Below are 22,732 nucleotides of genomic sequence, written 5' to 3' on the forward strand. Positions count from 1 at the left end.
TAAAAGAGATACAGATGATTATTACATGCATCAGAAAGTTAAAAGTAACCAAAGAAAATTTTAAAGAAAGGTGGGATCATAAATTTTAGCTGAAAAAAATCCAGGAAGGTTTTCCGGGTCAACAATTAATACATATAAGTTTGGAATATATTAAGACTGGAGAATCTCTCATGTTAAGTGTTCTTACAACAAGAACAAAAATCCCCAAACAAACAAACAACAAAACACCCACAAAAGAACACAAGGAAATTTTGGGAAGTATCTTGACTGTGGTGATGGTATCATATGTATACACGTATACATATGCCCAGATTCATCAAAATGTATACACTAAATATGTGCAATTTTTTCTATTTCTTTATTGAACCAGATATCAATAAAGCTTAAACAAACAAACAAGACTAGATTATTGAAGTTGAAGGGGCCTGGATGGATAGTTTGGTATTTCTGAATGAGAAAAAATTATGAGAAGGCTTAGAACATTAAAAAAAAAAGAAATAGCTGGATAGGAAACATCTCTTCAATATGCCTTACCAAGCCCTCCGAGATTATTCTGAAAAATCAACAGTGCTGCTTAGAGTCGCACTGCCCAATGAGGAAATGCTTGCTACATTCTTCCTTAGGTAGCAGAGTAAGATAATTGCATCCCATTCCTCAGATCTTTGATAATAAAAACACCTTAGTCATAAAGGGGATATGAAAATAATTATAGTACATACAGATATGAAATAAGAAAAAGAACAGTTGTGTAAATTATGGGCCAAAGGAAGATAACTGACAATGAATGAGCAGTGAAGCTGCATCCATTCTTTCAACAAATACTTATTATTTGTAGCAAAACATCTAACCTTTAAATCTGATCGTGTATTTTTTCCTACTGAAAGTCTTTCAGCACCTCTATACGTCTTATAGAGATCCATCTCACCCACTTAACGGTCCGCTGGTGGGGAAGGAAAACAAAAGTCCTATTGGAATCACCTCGAGGACTTTTCCTGAACAAAATGTCTTTCCCAAGATTCAGATTTATTCCCCTATAAAGGCATTGCCTTTCATTTAAAATGACCACTACAGTTAACAACTAATACTATTAGAAGTGCATTCTATTTACTCTCAGATGGGTAAGAAATATGCTGAGAACTTGTGCTATAGTCACACAATTAATACGATCTATTTCTTTATCATCTATTTTCAATATTGGAATGTAAATTAAATGTCAAATCATCTTTCAAATCTCATACTAGGACTTAAATGATTTCTTCTGGCAGTTCAGTGATTATTCTCCACTGTACTTCCAAAGTTAAGTTGAACAAACCACTATCATATATTGTAACTATGTACATGCGGTATCTCCTTTTAAGATAGTGGTGTCTCTCTCTGTCTCTTTAGAGACAGAGTCTTACTCTGTCATTGAAGCTGGAGTGCAGTGGCACAGTCATAGCTTACTGCAGCCTTGTGCTCCTGGGCTTAAGAGAGATAGCGGGTCTCTTAAACGCAGGATATCATCTGTTGACTATCCACAATGTATAAAGTATCATCTTTACTACATTTACATCCTAAAGCTAGAATAATGGCTAGAATAAATTAAATTAATATTCCTCATAATTACAATTTACAATTTTACCTAATCTCAAAAAGATATACTTTGATCCTCTGAGAAATTTAAAGATAAGAAATGAAAGTGGAAAGATTGAATGTAGACAAATAACTGGCAGGCCTACCTCAGAGACTATAGCAACTTTTAATCGGCTTTAGATTTCCATTAGAGTCCTTCTCAAATTAATGAATCTTCTCATTAAAAATAAAAAGCTATGGAAAATTATATATTTGTTTTAACAGGAGGCTCACAGCCCTGTTAATTTTGGACCTGTGGTTATGTTAAGTTATCTATTTGTTTTACTTTTAGTATGTCCATAACCCTGTTCAATTTAGAGCAGTGGTTCTTAATATTTTAGGGATTACAGACCACTGTAAGAATATGGTATAACCTACGGCCCTTTCATTCATTCACCTACATACTCGCTTTTCCTGTAACTTAAAAAGTGTTCACAAACCCCTCAAACTAATCCATCAAACCCAGATTTAAAAACCTTACTCCAAAGGGCAGTAGCTGGATTAATTCAACTTTACAGAAAATAACAATTCTATCATCCCTATAAATGTTCAAAGTTAGTGAAATAATATCCTACCAAGTACCTCATCATACATACGTAATATCAAATAGAAATATATTTCTCTAAAAATGACAAAAATTTCTTTTAAAATATAACACAAAATCTAATTTTCATAATTAACCTTAAAAAATCTGATTCATAACACATACACATTTCTCTCTTTTCAGCATCTTCCTAAATTTCATTTCTTAAATTTCATTTGGGGTGGATAACTGGGATACATGACTCCAAGAAAAGATTTTTTCCCCCTGATTTCAAATTCTTTCTAAACTGAAATAAAAAAATACCTAAAAACTCTTATTCTGAAATTATTTAAGAAATAACTATAATATGAAAAAAAACCCCACTGATTTGCAGGGGAATAAAGCTTTAAAATAAATGTGTTGAGGGCAGAAAGGTATATTTCAAATAACAAATACACTTTTCTCAGAATTTTCGGAAATTATTACAACTACAGAACCTCAGGTTGGAAAGAACCTTCAAGTGGTTCCCAACATTTTTTTCTGCTACATTATACCCAAGAACAAGGACATGTTCCCATTATTCACAATTGTTCCCCTAACACTGATTTTCAACTGGGAGTTATGTGTCCATACCAGATGCCCAAGAACACACAGGTTTAGGCCAAGCAATTACTGATGCTAAGAATGTCTTATCTTTTCATTTTCCCTTTTCCTAAAAACCTGTATGTGGTGATGGAAAATTCATTACACCTAAATTTTTAAAAATAAATTTTTATTTTAAAATGACTTAGATTTACAGAAAAGTTACAAATATGGAGAGCTCCTGTGCACCCTTTACTCATAAAGCCAAATTTTGGATTAACTGGGTTTTGGTAGGAATAAACAATTTTTAAAATATTACTTTAAAAAACCATTTGTTTCCGATTCTTTTTTGTTCAGTACTTTAAAATTTTGAGGCCAAAATGATATCAGAAATCATAATATAGTGTTTAAACAGTGAAATTATCAACTAAAAGCATACAAATACAAAAAACATGGCACTAAATAGATCTCAAAAAGGCTACTTGTTTACAGATAGCTTGAGGAGGCACAATGTCACCTTGTTTGACTTTAGCTAGGAACATATGTGTCAGATGACTCAAATTTTTCTCCCCCTGTGCTTGTCCACAAATGATTGCACCAGCACTGATGTTGGAGTTACAAATAAATTTAATGAGTAGGTGAATTCACAACTATAGAATGTGCAAATAATGAGGACTGACAGTAAACTTGCATTTATTTACTGTACTAACCTTTGAAGATCCATTTGAATACATCTGTATCATGTTCTCTGCACCTTGCTTTACTTTAAGTTCTATATCCAATTGTTTTTGTAAGGCCATCAATCTATTGTTGCTAGTAGTACAACGCGGGTCACTGTTTGGAGTATCTGGAGTTCTTGGGCAATCTGTAAATAAAATATTATGTTAAAATTACTTATTAGGATCGCTTGCTGCTTAAAACTGGGAGTCAATATTTTCAAAGAATAAAGAACAGGGTTTGAGATGAGCTTGAAGTCACGTAAATGGAATCTTCTTATGCTAACAGATAATATAAGAATTTAATCAATTCAAGCCAAGGAACTATTTGAATTGCAGGACCACCCGCCAGAGTAGATTCTACTTCCTATACGAGTGATTACATTGAGTCTGAAACTGAATTAGGTAACAGTCCAAGATTTTTCCAACAGTACTATTTTTAAATTAAATCAAATCAAATCAATTTGACTAGTCTATTAACAATTAAATTCTCTAACATGATTGGTTAGAGAACAAAGCATATTAAAACATTATACAAATTTCATTAACATTATTCTTTGTAAATAGAACTAAAGGTACACTAAATACAGTGTTAGCATTAATTACTAAGAACTTAACCATAAGCATACAAACCTTTACATTTTGTTTTTCACTAAGAGGATATTCAATCACGATAGAAAATGCTTCAGGAATACTGATTAACTAATATCAAAGTGATGGTAGGGGGCTACAAGGAGACCAAAAATTCAAGTCCATGCCTTCTCATAAAGAATACTATGCTGCTTCTATTTTAAAAACAAAACTTCAAAAAGGACCATCTAATTATTCTGGGTAATGCATTACCGTTGAAACACTTCCAGTAATTCTGCCATGCAACTAAAATTCTTCATATCAAAGTTCATTATTCTGTTTTTCATCCACACTAGGTCCTATAAAAAAGCTAGAAGACTAGGTCTGGTACCAGATCCGGTACTCGATCTGGTTCAGGTGACAAGTAACTTGGTAATCACCAGAAAACTGCCTAAATTGCAAGTTACTTAAACTTTCGGGTTCCCTTCTCTGCTCTGCAATACAAGATGGTGTGATCAAGTGATTTTAATGAATATATTTCATATTTGGTTTTATATTCCTTTAAAAACATTTACTAGTTCAAAAAAAGCAAACATAATTTGTTACAAGAATTAACATAAAAATACAGATGCTAGGCTAGATAGTAATATAAAATAATAGTACTTTAACATTTATATACAACTTACTAGGTACAAGTTCTGATCTAAGTGCTTTATAAACATAAACTCATTAATCCTCATAAACAGCCTTTGAGTATCACAGCTGTATTACAGATAAGAAAACTAGGGTACAGAAGGGTTAAGAAATGTGCCCAAGGTCACACAGTGAAGTGGCAAAACCTGGATTTGAATCTAGTTGGTGCTGTTATGAAGTCTATCAAAGTATCCTATCAACTGCTGTGCTATGGCTATCTCTCTGCCATTTAAAGGCCTTATAAGCAACTATACTAGACTCTGTGTGTACCTATGTGTATATTTAAATATATAACAGTATAATTATACATGTACCCGCAAACGTGTATACATGCAATTAATCCTTAAAATAGCCTTTTAAAATAGGTATTATCCTCACTTTACATATCAGGAAACAGGCAAAGCTACACAGGTATTAGCTGGAATTCGATTCAGTAAAGATTTCTATTTTAACCGAATTGCCCAAATTACAAATGATCTGTTCCAAAAGTTCCTTTTTATGTGACACAATCTTATAGAAAATTGATATAAAATGTAGGTAAGTTTTCAGATCCGCTCACAAAAGATCTTCTTAATATATCTGGCACGGTGTGGTTAAATCTGCCTAGGTTTGAATCTCCATTTTGGCACTGAGATTCAGTACAAACCATATAATACAGGGTAAGTTACTTAGCAGCTCTGTGCTTCATTTTCCTCACATGTTAAATAGTGAAAATAGCATGTACCTCACAGGGTTACAGTGAGGGTTAAATAAGTTATATGTAAAGAGCTTAGAGACAGGTGTGGTACATAAATATTCAATAAATATTAACTAGTAGTAGTAGTCACTGTAATAAGTGTAAGTATATCTCTGTTGAATCTGTAAATGAACCACACATTATAACAAAGACTAAACACTTTAGATACGGAGATATTGTAATTTTCTTTCTTTCTTTTTTCCCTTCTCTTTTTTTTATATATATTGTATCATCTATATATGATACAAAAATCTTTTAAGAAATCTAAATTATACAGAATTTGGTATATATAGTTTATAGTAATAAGTCCTTTTTAAAAAGGACTGGAATGTATTCACAAAAGAAAGCCCTCAGTTGAGAAGAGTACGAAAATGTGTTGTCTGTAAAACAGTAGACGAGGTTTAGCTTAGAAGGAGGAGAAAAATGATTCCTGTCCAAAGATTTAAATATTTGTCTACTGGCCAGGCACAGTGGCTCATCCCTGTAATCCTAGCACTTTAAGAAGCCGAGGTAGAGGATCGCTTGAGCCCAGGAATTCAAGACCAGCCTGGGCAACATAGCGAGACCCTGTCTCTAAAAAATAAAATTAAATTAAATTTAAAAAATATACACATACACACAAACATATTTGTCTATGAACGCTGTCCAGGTACTATTTCCCCACAGTACAGAGAATTAGAACCAATGAGTAAAAGGTAGTGAGGACAAAAATTTTATCACAAGGTAAATTCCTTACATTTTGGGTTATCTAACAGTAGAATGGTCTGCCTTAAAATGTAATAAAGTCTCGTTTCTGAAAGCATTTATACAAAAGCCAGACTGCAATTTGTTAGAGATACTATAAATTCGTGCGTATTACAATAGGTTGAACTAAAATATCCATCGATCTAATAGTCTGTGAATTTTAAAAGTCTTATAAGGCTACATAACACTGTTCTTCTGAAAAAGAACGTCCTCAGTTACCATAAGGATTGTAGGAACATAAGAAATAACACAATGGTTAAGAGTCTGAGCTCCAAAGTCAGAATGCCTGGGTTAAAATTCTGTGGCTGCTACTTATTGGTGTGGTCTTGATTATATACTTACTTAACATCTCTGCACTACATTTTCCTCAGCCACAAATTGAGGGTTATTGTGAAGATAAAGGCTATACAGTGCTTAGGTCAATGCTTAAAACATAATAAGGGCTCAGTAAAATTATAAGTCAGGGCTTAGCTAAAGTAGCTAGTATTTTTGCTCATTTAATCTTCACAGAAACTCACAAAGGTTTGTAATATAATCTCATTTCACAAATAAAAAAAAGCTGAAACTCAGAGAAATAACTTACAAAGGTCACAAAAGTGTATGTGCCAAAGTGGAAATTTAACCTTAAATACGTTTTGTTTTCTAAAGTACCCCTTTTTTTCATTTAGAAATAGGAGAAACACTTTGCTGTCTTCCTCGGATTTTACCTATTTTCCCTTTTAATCTGCTTTCCTGCTCGCTACTTTTCTTCTCTCCAGTTTTCCTCCTTGTAGGATATGATAAGTTAAAGCATTAGAAAACATACAGTTGCCAGTACATTTGTTAAACTCTTTTCCTCACAGTGAAACATATTTCAAAACAGGGATAACCAGAACTGCCCATTTATATTCTCTCCATTCAAAAGAAAGAAATTTTAAAAACTCTATAAAGCAAAAAATATTTTTCCATTCTAAGAACTGCCTTTAAATTATAAAAAAAGAGTTGAATCCACTCTTAAATATATACTTTGTCAGTTAAAGAAACTAAATCCCATAATTACAACTAATGACAAATTTCCATATGTTGCATCTATTGCTAAAATTACCAAAAAAACAGGAGTTTTTTGGGAGGGGTATTGTAAGAAATTGTGCATGCTTCTAACCTTCTAAACATAATTATACAATTTAAAATGTTATATAAATTCAATAAACTTGCTTTAATGTTTACATATTAGATCAAAGAGGTTTTAGGCATGTCTAAGTTACTGTAGACAAAGCACTAGAGATAAGCCCATAAAATCATGTCTTTATACACATTTAACCAATATAAATTGTTGTGCTTTAAAACAGAAAGTGGACAAGACTAATTCCTCCACTAAAATATTTTTAATAGCTTGCATCTACCAAAATAAGTCTCAACTTCATGGCTAGGCAAAGGCCTTATGATATTTAGTTCCAAGTTAACTTTCTACTACTATTTTTTTGGTCAAATTCTATGTCTGGTTAAAAATTTTTTCTATTTCTGAGGAATGGAATGCCATTGCTTTCCTCCATACTGTCGTTAGCCTTAGGCATTACTTTCTCCAGGAAACCTTCCCTAACCACACCCCCACCTAATCAGGTGTCCATTCTTGTATGTCTTCAAAGTACACTTTCTTCCCTCCATTGAAATATGTATCACACAGTATTGTAATGATATGTTTTCATGTCTGCTTTCTCTTTGAGACAATAAGCATCTTGAATGCTAGGAATTGTTCTTAACTATTTTTAATACATGAGTTTAATAGCAGATCAGACACAGAAAAATAGCAATTATTAATGAAAAATAGAAACTTAAAAAGATGGAAAATGAGAGGTTAAGAGACACAGAGGAAAAAAATAAACTCAAATATATCTTACTGTGTTTCAGAAGAAAAAGAGGAAAAACTGTGATTCAAAGACAATATGTATAGAGATAATGACTATAATTTTTTCAGAGCTAATGAAAGATACCAATCCATAGATTCAAGATATCCAATCACCTCCAAGCAGAAATGTACAAGAAAAAAAAAAATTCACACTTGGACACATCCTGGTAAAACTTCAGAAGATGAAAGACAAAGAAAATCTTAACAGCAGCAAGAGAAAGGGTACCTACAAAGGAGTTGCAGTTAAATTGACAGCAGACTTGTCACCAGCAGCAATGAAAGCTGGAAGAAGATAAAATTACAGTTTATTTATGTTAAAACAGCAATCCCCAACTTTTTTGGCAGCAAGGACAGGTTTCATGGAAGACAATTTTTCCACAGACTAGGGGAGGGGATGGATGGTTTCAGGCTTATTCAAGTGCATTATATTTATTGTGCACTTTATTTCTATTATTATTACACTGTAATATATAATGAAATAATTATACAACTCACCATAATGCAACTTCTCTGGTAATAATAATCTGTATTTGTAGCAGCTCCCCAGCGCCAGCATCACTGCCTCAGCTCTACCTCAGATCATCAGGCATTAGATTCTCACAAGGATTGTGCAATCTAGATCCCTTGCATGCACGGTTTGCAGTAGGGTTCACACTCCTATGAGAATCTAATGCCGCTGCTGATCTGACAGGAGGCGGAGCTCAGGCAGGGACTTGAGAGATGGGGAGCAGCTGTAAATACAAATGAAACTTCAGCTTCCTCACCCACTGCTCACCTCCTGCTATGTGGCCCAGTTCCTAACAGGCCATAGACCAGTATCAGTCTGCAGCCCAGGGGTTGGGGACCATAATGTTAAAGGATATAACTACCTTCTTAGATTGTATGTACTCAGTAAAATATCTTTCAAAAATGAGAACAAGATGAAAACATTTTCAGACAAAGATGGAAAGAATCTGTCACAAACATAAATGCATTAAAAACATGCTAAAGTATGTTCTTTAGGAAGAACAGTAATACCGAATAGGAGATCAAAAGAGAAATAAGGAATGAAGAACAGAGAAAGTACATTATGTATGAGTGACTTTAAATGACCACTATATAAACCAATAAAAAGAGTCATGCAAAAGTTTTTTAAAAAAACAGAATGAAGACAATAAAATATAAGCCAGCACATAGGTAAATGGAAGCATTCTACAAACTTTGAATTATCTGAGAGACAGTTAAAAACAGTAATTAACACTATAGACTTTGAAAGTATGCATATTATGCTGTCTAAATTAATCAATAATTTCCAAAATAATTGAGTTTTAAAAAATAATTGATTTTTAAAAAGCATTCTAAAAAAATGGCAAGAACGAGAAGAAAGAGAAACAGTAAAGGCACAAAATAAGATATAAATATGAATCAAAATATAACAGTAATTATTTTAACATAATATTCTAATTGATCCAGGTAAAAGGCAAAGATTATTTAGACTGGGTAAAAACAAATTAATAAAATCATATCCAATTATATGCTCTTTATATGAAATATATCCAAAACATAATGATATAGAAAAGCCGAAAGTAAAGAAATGGAAAAAAGATATTACATGCAATCATTAACCTCAACTCCCAACCTATATTAATGACAGACAAAAGATACTCTGAGGCAGTCAAATTACAGATAAAAGAGTCATTTCATAATAACAGAAGGTCCAAATTCAGCAGAGATATACATAAATTCTAAATTTCTAGGTGTCCAATAACATGGCCACAAAATAAAGCAAAATTTGACAGAATTTTTAAAAAAGAGCAAATCTGCATTCCACTAAATTGTAACGCAGATAAATTTCCAGCACACAGCTAGAAATCACAAAGCTCAAGTAGAAAAAAATTCACCATGATCATGAGAAAAATACTACAGTATTAGCCTGGCAAGATTTTATTTATTGTTAATTATCTTAAACAGAATGTGAAATAAGTATATTAAAATATAAAACTAAACAAAAGGGCCAAGAGACTAACAAAATTATCAAGATTAACAAAATAGAACTTCTAGTATTAAATATATATGTATAATAACAGAAAATTAGAAATATGAACATGATAAAGAGCAAATTGGACATAGGTACAGAGAATATGAGGAGAAATGAAGAAAGACTTAAAGAAATTAACATACATCTAATAGGAGTTCCAAAAGGAGAATGTAGAAAGAATGCAGGAGGTACAATATTCAAAGAGACAGGAGCTAAGAATTTCCCATAATTGATGAAATACACAAATCTCAGATTTAGGAAACCCAACAAATCCCAGAGAGATCAGATGAAAGGAAATCTACACCATAATACTCAAAGTGTAGAAAATTGAAGACAAAGAATATCCTACCAACAGCGGAATTCAGATGATCATAAAATAATAGTTTCTAATTACTGAGAGAAAATAACTGTCAACCTAGAACTGTACTTCAAGGGAAACTATCTTTCTAAATTATCTACCATACTGTAGAAAGAAAAAGAAAAAAGGATTCTAGAAGGGAAGTTGTGAGATGCACGAAGAAATGGTGAACAATAAAAATGATAAGCATGTGGGTAATTATAAGCCAACAATGAATGTACAGAACAATAATGATTAGAGCTAATTTGTGAAATTGAAAATAAAATGACAGAACTAGAATATGGACAACAATGGCATGTAAGTAGAGTGGAGTTAAACAGATTGGAGTTAAACTATTCTAAGTTTATTGTATGGCATAGGAAGGTGGTATACCATTCAAAGTCTAGTTGATAAATGGAAACCACAAAAGGTATTTTGAACAGAGAGAATTTAATACAGGGGATTGGTTACACATACACAGCCAGCTATTGTGCAAGGGGACAAAATGGTGGCAAAATTCCTTTTCTTAAAGAGTTCAGAGTCAGGTATGTATATGTGCTAATACATTTATACCCTGTATGTACCTTTATGCATGTGTATGTGTGTCTATACATATAAGAACGTATGTGTACATATATGAACATTTTCAAACATCCTGTAAAACTGAAAGAATTTTATAGTGAGCACTCATATACCAACCACCTAGATTCTGCCAATCTACATACACACATTTACACAATGTGTGCGAAAGTAGAGAGAGACAAAAAAGATAAAGCAAACATATCTGATAGGAGAAAAAAACTAGAGTTGGGATTAGCAACAGAAGTTGTTGAAGTAATATAGGCAGATGCCAGACTGTATGAAGGGCATCTATATCGTGCTACGAATTTGTAGTGTATTCTATAGGGAATGAAAAGCCACTGAAAGATTTAAACCAAGAAAATAACAGGATCAAATTTGAATACTAGGTAAAAAGAACTGGTAGCAGTGGATTAAATACCACTTGTAGGCTTTGTCAGTAAAGATGGAGAAGAGATATAGATTTGAGACCTATTATCAGAGGTAGAATCTACAAGGCTTGGTGACTTACAGACTTACAACAGAGGGTGAAGGTGATAAAGAGTCAAAGACATTTATACTAAAAGTCACTTTTTAGTTACAGAGTATTGGAGTCATGCCATTAACAGGACAGAAAACACAGAGAAATATTTAGTGGTAGTGCTCTAGAAAGAAGAGTTCAATTTAAGACATTATGAGAGGCAAAGCCAATAGGATATCCAGGTAATATCCATAAGGGTGGCTACAAGCTATCAGATGAAGCCCAGAAAACATATCTGGCTAGAGATACAGCTTTGGAAGTCACCAGAATATAGGAGATGATTAAAATATCCCTAGTAATGAGATTTCCCAAGGCCAGAACAAAGAGTAAAAACTGAATTTGTTAGTTGATCCCCTCCAAATGTGTAGAGCAATAGATCTACTGTTTCTAGTACTTTTAGTATTTTCTCTATAACCACAACTGAGTTGGCTTCCAAGATGAATCAGACTTCTAGAATATGGAAGCAATCCAGATCCTTAAACTGTTTCTGACTACTTAATGTCCAGCCTTAACCTCATTCCTTGATCATCTTGGAGGTTAGGAATGTGGCTGAACTTGAGTCTTTACTTCCCAGCCCCAGGAAAGCTTCCTCAGACTTTATTTACATCCAAACAGGAATTTCATATGTTGAGAATTAGATGAGCTTGATGCCTCATGCTTGACCCTTTCCTCAAGCTATTAAAACACCTTGTTCACAAAACAACCTAAAGAGGGTATATATAGTCTATCCTCCTTATTCTGCAAATGAGAAAAACAAGGTCTGGAGGGATTCCAAGTGGTATACAGCCATATAACTATGTAATGGTGCAGCTGGATGACATCTCAGATAATACAACTTTTGGTCTTTATTTTATAATCAGCTAACTCTCTATTCAATATTCACAAAGTGAAACTTGTACAGCCAGGAAGTCTGCTTCTGGAACAAGGCTATTTACAGCATTAAAAAAAAATTAAAAGGAAATATAACTGAAGTAAACTTAGCCAAATCTAACATTATACCAAAACACTCTTTATCCATTTCCTTAACATACTTCGTACTATAAGTCTCTAAGTTACTATTCAATGGTCAACATTTTGGTTTTCACTTGGTACTTATAAACTGATATTTTAAAAATAAACTGCTCCAGAATCTGGCCATGTGTAACAGCTATGTTAACTATTTATACTTCCCCACCAAGTCCAACTTCCTTGTTTAAACAAATATGCTTATCTTTTATAGCCATCTGGAACTTGCTCAGATTGTAATTAATGCTCACTTATTATTAATGGATGCTTAATCAGTTAATGTAATCAGGATGACCTTTGTCAGATGTCACCAACTGAAGTAATTTTGCTTAAATATTTTATAATGAATACAACCTCTGGTTTAAGCTTTCTTAATATGTTACAAAAATAGACGTGGATAAGATTGTGGGTTGTAACGTTTATTAAGGTGAAACAAGCAAACCTAGGTATTAAAAAATTCAGAATTGCCTACTTTTGTTATATCTTAATGTTTGAAAACTGCATATTGCATCTCCTAGTATAGGATACGTCTTCATTCTGCACATAACTCTATACCTAAGGCATGCACAGTTCTTTCATAAACTCTCCTGCTGCTTTATTTTTCTTCTTTTCTCCTTCTGATAACAATAATGTATATCAACCACTACATACCTGCCTGACTGGTTAAAAAATGTATTAACAATAACAAGTACCAGAGAGAATGTGGAACAACCAGAACTCTTATGCATTGCTGGTGGGAATGAACAATAATATAACCACTGTTATATTATATGAAAATATCTGGCAGTTTCTTACAATGTTAAACATACTCTATTATAGGATTTAGCAATCCCATTCCTAAGTATTTACCAAACTAAACTGAAAACTTTATTTATATGAAAACCTATACGTGAATATTTATAGTAGCTGTACTGATAATTGTCAAAAACTAGGAAACAACCCTAATGTTCTTGGTGAATGGATAAACAAACGTGGTACATCTATACAATGGACTACTACTCAGGAATGAAAACGAAAAAACTACTTATACATTCAGTAACTTGAAGGATCTCAAAGACAATATGCTGCATGAAAGAAGTCAGTCTCAAAAGCTTACAAACTTTATAATTCCATTTACATGACATTCTTGAAAAGAAAACTATAGTGAGAGAGAACAGGTTAGTGGTTGCCAGGGAATACATATTTGGGAGAGGGTCTGACTACAAAGGGAGAGCATGACGGAGAAGATACCTGGTGCATTGCAACTATTTCTTTTCCTAATTGTGGTGGTAGTTAGATCAGTCTATCTAAAAATTCATGAAACGGTATATCAAAATTTTAAAAAATCAGTTTTACTGTATACTTTTTAAGTATACCATCAAATAATTCAAGTATTAGAGATCTATGAATCATTTAATCCCACAATTTTAAAGACAAGGAAACAAATCCAAATCCAGGGGTACTAAAGAGTAACTTGCTAATGATCACACAGCCATGTTTTCCTTAAAGAGTTCACAACATAATACAAAATGTTTACCTCAAAGTGAGAAATTCAATCAACAATATAGAATAAGTAGAAATTATGTAATAGGCCAGAGATTACATATTCACATTTCACTATGTATAAAATTCAATTACAATGTCTGGGTCACATTTAGGTGGGCAGGGCAACAATAAAAAAGAAAATTAAATTCTCACTTCTGGGCTGGGCGTGGTGGCTCATGCCTGTAATCCTAGCACTGTGGGAGGCCGAGGCGGGAGGACTGCTTGAGGTCAGGAGTTCGAGACCAGCCTGAGCAAGAGTGAGACCTCGTCTCTACTAAAAATAGAAAGAAATTATCTGGACAATTAAAAATATATAGAAAAAATTAGCCAGGCATGGTGGTGCATGTCTGTAGTCCCAGCTACTTGGGAGGCTGAGGCAGAAGGATTGCTTCAGCCCAGGAGGTTGAGGTTGAGGTTGCTGTGAGCTAGGCTGATGCCACGGCACTCTTGCCCAGGCAACAGAGTGAGACTCTGTCTCCAAAAAAAAAAAAAAAAACAAATTCGCACTTCTGTTCATCTAAGAAAGACTTCATAAACTGCAAAGCTAATCAGTAAGAAAGAAAACTTCCTCAATATAAATACACTTAGAAGAATTTCCTAAGATTAACTTCAAAAAAAATCACAAAACTATTAGTTCTATACTAAGTCAATATTTCTCTTCTGGATACTTCAGATTTTTCCAAAAATTCACTATGTTAATAAGGCAAAAATCAACTAAGTTTGGTGGGGTTTCAAATGTTTATGGCAGCACAATTCACTATTGTAAAGATGTGGAAACCACCCAAGTGCCCGTCAATCCATGAGTGGATTATTAAAATTTGGTATATGTATACAATGGAATATTACTCAATATTAAGAAACGACAGTGATCTAGCACCTCTTATATTTTCTTGGATTAAACTTAAGCCCATTATCCAAAGTGAGGTATCACAAGATCAGAAGAATGGGCTCCACTTGTACTCGTCATCAAATTGGTACTAACTGATGAACTAGGGTGCTCACATGGCAGGAATACTCTCCAGGGATAAGGGGGATGGGGGGCAATAAACCTGCAACTAAAGGACAGAGGGAGCATTGTAGAGGGGAAGGGTATGCCTCTAACCCTCGCTAGGGTGAGGCAAAAACATAAAATGTAACCATAATATTTGTACCCTAATAATACCCTGAAATTAAAAAAAAAAAAAGTTTGGTGGGGTTTGAGAAGATGAAAATAGGAAGAGGTACAAGAAAAGGAAGTAAAACAGAGGACTATATACCACAAAATATTAGCTATACTTAATAAAATATAAGAAATGTTCTCATCCTCCTCTTTTGGGATGGTACCCTTAAGAAAGAGATCAAAATTCAGTAAATTGGTTCTTTCCCAATGGGGAGTGTCAGGTTCCAACTAAGGCTTAGATTACCACTTCCTTTTATAGAAATCGGTAATCTTTTTCATTAGGTACACTCAGCCTCCATATCTTTATAATTTCCATGTGGCAAGACAATAATATCCCATGACACTATTCTTTTTTTAAAAAGTTTTATTTTTTATTGCCAAACAATTGCATATATTAATATTTATGAAATTGTATATATTAATATTTATGAAAGATCACAATGTGATCTTTCATTACATTAATACAGTGTGGAATTATCAAATTAGGCTAATCAATATATCCATCACCTCAAATACTTATCACTTCTTTGTGGTATAAACATTTAAAATTCTCTCTTTTAGCTATTTTGAAATGTACATTATTAGTAACTGTAGTCACCATGCTATGTAATCAATCACCAGAACTTATTCCTCTTGTCTAGCTGAAACTTCGTACCCTTTGACCAAAATCACCCCTTTTCCGATCTATTCCCCCATCCCCACCCCAGCCTCTGGTAATCACCATTTTATTCTATACTTCTATGAGTTTGACTGTTTTAGATTCCACATATAAGTGAGATCATACAGTATTTGTCTTTCTGTGCCTGGTTTATTTCACCTAGCATAATGTACTCTGGGTTCATAAATGTTGTCACACATGACAGAATTTCCTACACTTTTAAGGCTGAATAGCAATCCACTGTCTTTATATACTACATTTAAAAAAATCCACTTATCTACATTTAAAAAAATCCACTTATCCGTTGATGGACATTTTAAAAGTTATTTCCAAATCCTGGCTATGTAATGCTGCAGTGAACATGGGAGTGCAGATATCTCTTCAACGCCTGATTTCAATTCCTTTGAATACATACCCAGAACTGAAATTGCTGAATCATATGGTAATTCTATTTTTAGTTTTTTGAGGAAACTTCATACTGGTTTTCTAAAGTGGCTGTACTAATCTACAACACCACCAATAGTGTACAAGGGTTCCCTTTTCTCCACATTCTTGCCATCATTTATCTTTCGTCTTTTTGATAATAGCCAATATAATAGGTGTGAAATGACATATCATTGTGGTTTTAATTTACATTTCTCTGATGATTAGCGACATTGAGCATTTTTTCATATATCTGATGGCCATTTGATGTCTTCTTTTGAGAAATGTCTATTCAGGTCCTTTGCCCATTTTTAAAATAAGGTTATTTCTTTTCTTATTATTCAGGGTCCCTTGTATATTTTGGATATTAGCCCCTTATCCAATATATGATTTGCAAATATTTTCTCCCAATCTGTAGGTTGTCTCTTCACTCTGTTAACTGTTTCTTCTGCTGTGCAGAAGCTTTTAGTTTGATGCATTCCCATTTGTCTATTTTTGCTTTCATTGCCTATCCTTTTGGGGTTTTATCCAAGAAATCACTGACCAGACCAATGTCATGAAGCTTTCCCCCCATATTTTCTTCCAATTTTACTGTTTCAGGTCTTATGTTTAAGTCTTTAATCTATTTTTGGTTGATTCTTGTATAAGGGTGAAATAAGGGTCTATCTCCATTCTTCTGCATGTGGATATCCAGTTTTCCCATCATCACTTTTTAAAGAGACTGTCCTTTCCTAATCGTGTGTTCTTAGCAACTTTGTCAAAAAAAATCAATTGACCATAATTGTGCTGGTTTATTTCTGGGCCTCTATCCTATTTCATTGGATGATGCATCTGTTTTTGTGCCAATACCATGCTATTTTGATTACTATAGCTTTGTAACGTATTTTGAAATCTGGTAGTGTGGTGCTTCCAGCTTCGTTCTTTTTGCTTGAGATGGCTTTAGCTATTCAGGGTCTTTCATGGTTCCATACAAATTTTAGGACGGTTTTTTCTATTTCTGTGAAGAATGACATTTGGATTTGATAGGTATTACATTGAATCTGTAGATCATTTTCGGTAGTATGGACATTTTAACAATATTAATTCTTCCAATTCTTGAACACAGACTATCTTTCCCTTTATTTCTGTCATCTTCAATTTCTTCCATCAATGTTTCAGTATACAGTTCTTTCACCTTTTAAGTTTACTGTTTTGTTAAATGCTATTGTAAATGGGAATGTTTCTTAATTTTTGTCAGATAGTATATAGTTAGCGTATAGATAATGCTACTCAGTTTTGTATGTTGATTTTGTACATACAAAACTACAATTTTACTGAACTCCTTTATCAGTTCTAACAGCTATTTGGTGGTGTTTTTAGGACTTTCTGTATATAAGATCACACTGTCAGCAAAGAAAGACAATTTCATTTCTTCCTTTCCTATTTGGATGCCTTTTATCTCTTTTTCCTGCCTAACTGCTCTAGCTAGAACTTCTAGTACTATTGAACAGAAGTAATAAGAGTTGGCATCTCTGTCTTGTTCCTGATCTTACAGGAAAAGCTTTTAATTTTTCACCATTAAGTATGATGTTAACTGTGGGCTTGTCATATATGAACTTTCTTGTGCTGAGGAACATTCCCGCTATATATAATTTGTTTACAGAGTTTTTAATCATGAAAGGATATAGAATTTTATCAAATGCTTTTTCTGTACCTATGGAGATAATATGGTGTGTGTCCATGAGCCTAATTTTAAAGTACATAGAAAATGAACAGGAAGCTCAGAGTATCATGTGCATGAAAAATAACAAAAAAATTCCTTTCCTACAACTCTTAAGAATAAATGAACACATTTATTTTACAAATATCCATCTCAAATGATCACACCCTGACATTATAAGTAACATTTCAGAGTTTTTATAAAGTTCATCTGATAAAAATCTGTGTTATACAAGTAACAACCTAAAGATTAAAACAGTTAATTATTACAGAGGTGAATTAAGAGCAATTCTTCTAACTACTTAGACAGAAATCACTTATATAATGGAAACTTAAATTTTGTCCCTCTTTCCTTTATTCATTCATTCTGCTTACTGCTTAAATACCCCCAAGACAACAGGAATTAGCCAAACACTTCTGCTATAAACCTACTCACACTTTACAGAACTGAAGGGAAAGCACAATGTCCTTGAATCTTCTTGCCAGATCTAATCTAAAATAAATTCATATTGTTTACCTTAGTAAACAATGTAAAACATTTAAAATTTTATGGCAAACTGACCTAAAATTAATGTTGAATTAACTTTAATCCTCTGTGCTGTTGTTGCTTTTAATACTATCGAATCAGTAAAAAGCAAAAAAAAAGAGGGGGGGGAACCCTATTACGAAGTTGTGTGAATATGCTATTTGCAAAGAGAACATTTTTTTTTTAAATGAAATCAAAATTTGACCAACTTGTCAAGCTTATTCTAAACAAACTGAAGTATTAAGAAATCATAGTAGAAAGTTATATTTCATATAACATTTTCTAATTATTAGAAACATTAATATTAAAAATGGTCAAAAAGAAAGTTTCTGCGTATATTCTAAAACTTTTCATTTAAGGCTTTGTTCCCTAAGTTATTTAATGTTTAAAGTGCCATGATAAATTAGGCTTTGATACTAATTATAAGAACTAATATAAGATTTTGATTTGCTATTTACTTTCTTTTTTGAGATATGTTCACAACTAAACACCTACTATGTTCTAGTTTCTCTAATGAGCCCTAAAAATACATAGAAAAATAGAAAAATAAATATAAAAAAATAAAAATAGAAAATGTCCCTCCCCTAGAGGAGAACACAGTTTAGTAAGTGATATTAATATGAAAATGTACAGAAATAAATTATGATACAACATAATACAACAATGAATGGACGAAGTAGCACAGAGAAAACAAGCAGAGAAAGTCAGGGAAGGTTTCATGATGATACCCAGATTAGCTTTTGAGGGAAATCAGGAACTTGACAGTAGGATTTAAAGGAGGCCATTTCTTTATATGAAACTCTAGGAAAGACAAATCTAATCTAATGTGATAGAAAGTAGACCAGTGTAGTTTTCTAAGGCCAGTGATAGGGACTGGGGATTGACTGGGAACGCAATCTGTATCGACTGTAGTGATGGTTACCTGGGTGTATACATACATTTGTTAAAATCATCAAATCATACACTTAAAACATACATACTTTATCATATATAATTTATACTTCAATAAATTCAATTTTTAAAAGAGTACCGGGGAAACCAATGGGCTATTCTTTGGCTAAAACTCTTCCATATTTCAATGAATCACAAGGTAGTTATCAGTATTCTATGAGCAGGAAAACGTTTTCTCTAAATAAACAGAGTTTAAAGCTCCAGTGCTGTTTCTTGTTTTAGACTCTCCTAAAGATGTAATGGGCAAAAAATGTAGTGCTCGGCAGAGTTCCAATAGAACAGGCCATTTCTAAGTTTATGATATTGCTAAAAACAGCATTTTCATAATACATATTTCCATTTATAATATAATTATTGAATGTGAGGGTAAGAAAATACTAGATGAGGAGTTGAAGAGTTCTTTTCAATTAGCTTGGTGATTCTGAGCACATTAATTCACATCTTTGGGATTATTTCAGTTCTAAAATTAGAAGGTTGGTTTCCTGTGATTTATTTCATTTTAAAGATATAAGTATTCTTACATGGTTGCAATCTCTGCATAGAGATCCTCCAAATAAAACCCCTAAATTCCAGATGTTGAAAGTGATACATGAAAACAAGTTTTGTCAAGTAAACTCAATATCAGAAGTGTTTTCTGCAACTTTTGAGATTGTTAATTTGAGGTTCTTAGTCAAATTTATGTATTTTCCTAATCAAAATTAATTTTACTTACATCGATCATTTATTAGCTAAGTATACAGGTTCTTCTAACTATCTACGGTGCTAGATATATGACTTCATATATATACATCACTCTTTTTCTTTGCATATGAAAAAATTGAAGGTTAGAAATATTAAATACCTTATTCAAGACATCATCTTTGCAAGGACAAAACTATTAGACCAAATGTGTCTTATATATTTTTTTTTATATAAAAAGTTATACAAAGAATACACACATACACATATATTGATGGATATTAGCACAAATATGAAACTTTTTTTCTGGAAGGAACAAAAAGTAATGTTATCTCTTTGGGAGAAGGTTTAAGGTAGAAAGAAGTACTTTTCGTATTTTTACTTTTGGCTTTTTCAATATTTCTTTCTTTTTCAACCAATATGCCTAGTAGTATAGTTTGTTAATTCAGTTGCTTAGAGCACAAAGAACAAAGGTCATAGGTTTGATTAATTACATTCGCAAAGAATAAAAATATCCCTTGCTCACAGAATGTATTTTTAACTTTAAAAAGTCATCTGGAAAACTTGTGCTGATCACAAGGATGAATCAGGTAAAAGCATGTGGCTGACTGAATACATTAGCACTGGAAAATAATTCTAAGTAATGTCCTACTGACAGAGGGTAAAAGAGTTACTCCTCTCTAAGTAAACACTTCAATTTTCATACCCATCAACTCACTGCCCTTCTGAATAGAATATAAATAAAACCTTAACCATGAGAAAATAGTCTCTGTACTTTTAGAAAAGCTAAAATCTATACCTGTCCCCAAATCTACAATTTTCTAAAATAATACATTTCTAATTAGTATACCACATTAACATCAAATAAAGTACTGTACCTGCAACATCTTCTGGATCTGATACAACAATATGTGCATTTAATTCCTGTAGCTTGTGATGTAGTTCTTCTAATTTTTTATTTGATTTTTTCAAAATGTTGTCTACATAAGCCAAATTTTTTTTATCTGTTGTAACTTTCCTTAGATTTTCAGCTCCTTCTTTGATTTTCAGTTCTTTCCTTATTTCTCTTTTGATTCGATCTTTGATATCATCCAATTTCTGTTGCACCATGGTATCTGAAAAGTCTAATTTTTGAACAGCACTCACATTCTCAGAAAATGGAAGACTTCGGGACTCCCCCTACAGATAAAAATAAACATAAGTATGAGAGTTTAGGAAAGTTGGCTGCTTGGTAAATATGCAGTGTTTTCAGCATAAAAGATTCTTTATTAATTACATTACATTTAATTACATTTAATTTTTCTCCTTAACAATAGGCTTATTTACCTTTGTTATAACCAGACAAGATCATAAGTTCAAAAACACTGCCCATTCATTAAGTAACATTATTTGACAAATACGTTTATGTTAAAATAAAGTGAATACAACACATCCCCACACAAAGGTTGTATAGACAGTCAATTTTGATATCCTATGAACCCAGGTTAGATCCCAACCACTACACTGTGAACCTTGGGCAATTTATTTAAACTTTCAAACACTCAGTGTAATTGTCTATACAATCCAAATAATAGTAGTAGTCACCTTTAAGAGATATTGTGATAATTCAAAATATTGTAAGTGAGGCTCCAAATATAATTCTTGACACCCACTGTAGTCAATAAATGAAAAGCATTATTAAATTCTATAGGTACGTTTATCTTCTATAAGAAATTTCTTAAAAATCAATATTAGCAAAATAAAATAAAGTAATACCCTATGTCCACTGTTTAGTTAATAAATTAAATGTATTACGGGAAGTCTATATTCACAACATTTACACAGCTGTCCCTCTGTGGATATCAAAATCAGCAGATGCTCAATCCCTTATATAAAATGACACAGTATTTGCATATAACCTATGCACATACTCCCCATATTTTAAATCATCTCTAGATTATTAATAATACCTAATACAATGTAAATGCTATGTAAGTAGTTTTTATGCTGTATTATTTTATTTGTATTACTTTTATTGTTATATTGTTACTTTTATTGCTTTTTCCCCCTAAATTTTCAATCTGCAGTTGGTTGGATCCGCAGATGTGAACACACAGATAACTAGGGTCAGCTGCATATTTCATGGCTAACTACTCCAACTGATAATTTGGTTGACGCATTACAAAAACATCATTACTAGAAAATATCTCTAAATTATGTCCTACCAAGCAAACCTAAGATAATACACAGTACAGTTATTCATCTTAAAATGAAAATCAAATCAGTTAAGCACATCTAATCTACATTTACAAGATGCAAAGTTAGGTTCTAGGCTATTTGTATATCATTCACTACTGTAAAGTTTATTATTTTAATACCATAGGTTTTAAGATTTTAAAATTCTGAGATAATGGTTACCTCTGGGAAGGGCAATTGAGTTTGCGAAGGACAATGAAAAGAGAAAAACGCTGTACAGCCTTCATGTACCTTTGAAACACAGACCTAATTAAAAGATTTTCTTTACATTTTTTGGGAATTCATCACATCCATATAAATAAGTTCCATTTAAATTCTTGGTGCAAATACTTTTTACAACAAATTCCTAATCTCCAAAAATT

At 32.6% G+C, this 22,732-nt stretch overlaps 1 protein-coding gene across 2 annotated transcripts in view; it reads right to left on the reverse strand.

Moving 5' to 3' along the window:
• PKN2 (protein kinase N2) overlaps positions 1 to 22,732 on the reverse strand; it is a 143,904-nt gene that overhangs the window by 65,326 nt on the left and 55,846 nt on the right. For both annotated transcript variants that reach the window (XM_012661160.1, XM_012661161.1), the window contains exons 2-3: positions 21,014 to 21,314; positions 3,427 to 3,581 (exon numbers count right to left, since the gene is read on the reverse strand). In XM_012661160.1, the coding sequence (XP_012516614.1) occupies positions 3,427 to 3,581; positions 21,014 to 21,314 (456 nt within the window). The remainder of the gene's footprint in view (positions 1 to 3,426; positions 3,582 to 21,013; positions 21,315 to 22,732) is intronic.

Source organism: Propithecus coquereli, unplaced genomic scaffold (genome assembly GCF_000956105.1).
Source record: "Propithecus coquereli isolate 6110/MARCELLA unplaced genomic scaffold, Pcoq_1.0 Scaffold7, whole genome shotgun sequence".
Taxonomy (NCBI): Eukaryota; Metazoa; Chordata; class Mammalia; order Primates; family Indriidae; genus Propithecus; species Propithecus coquereli.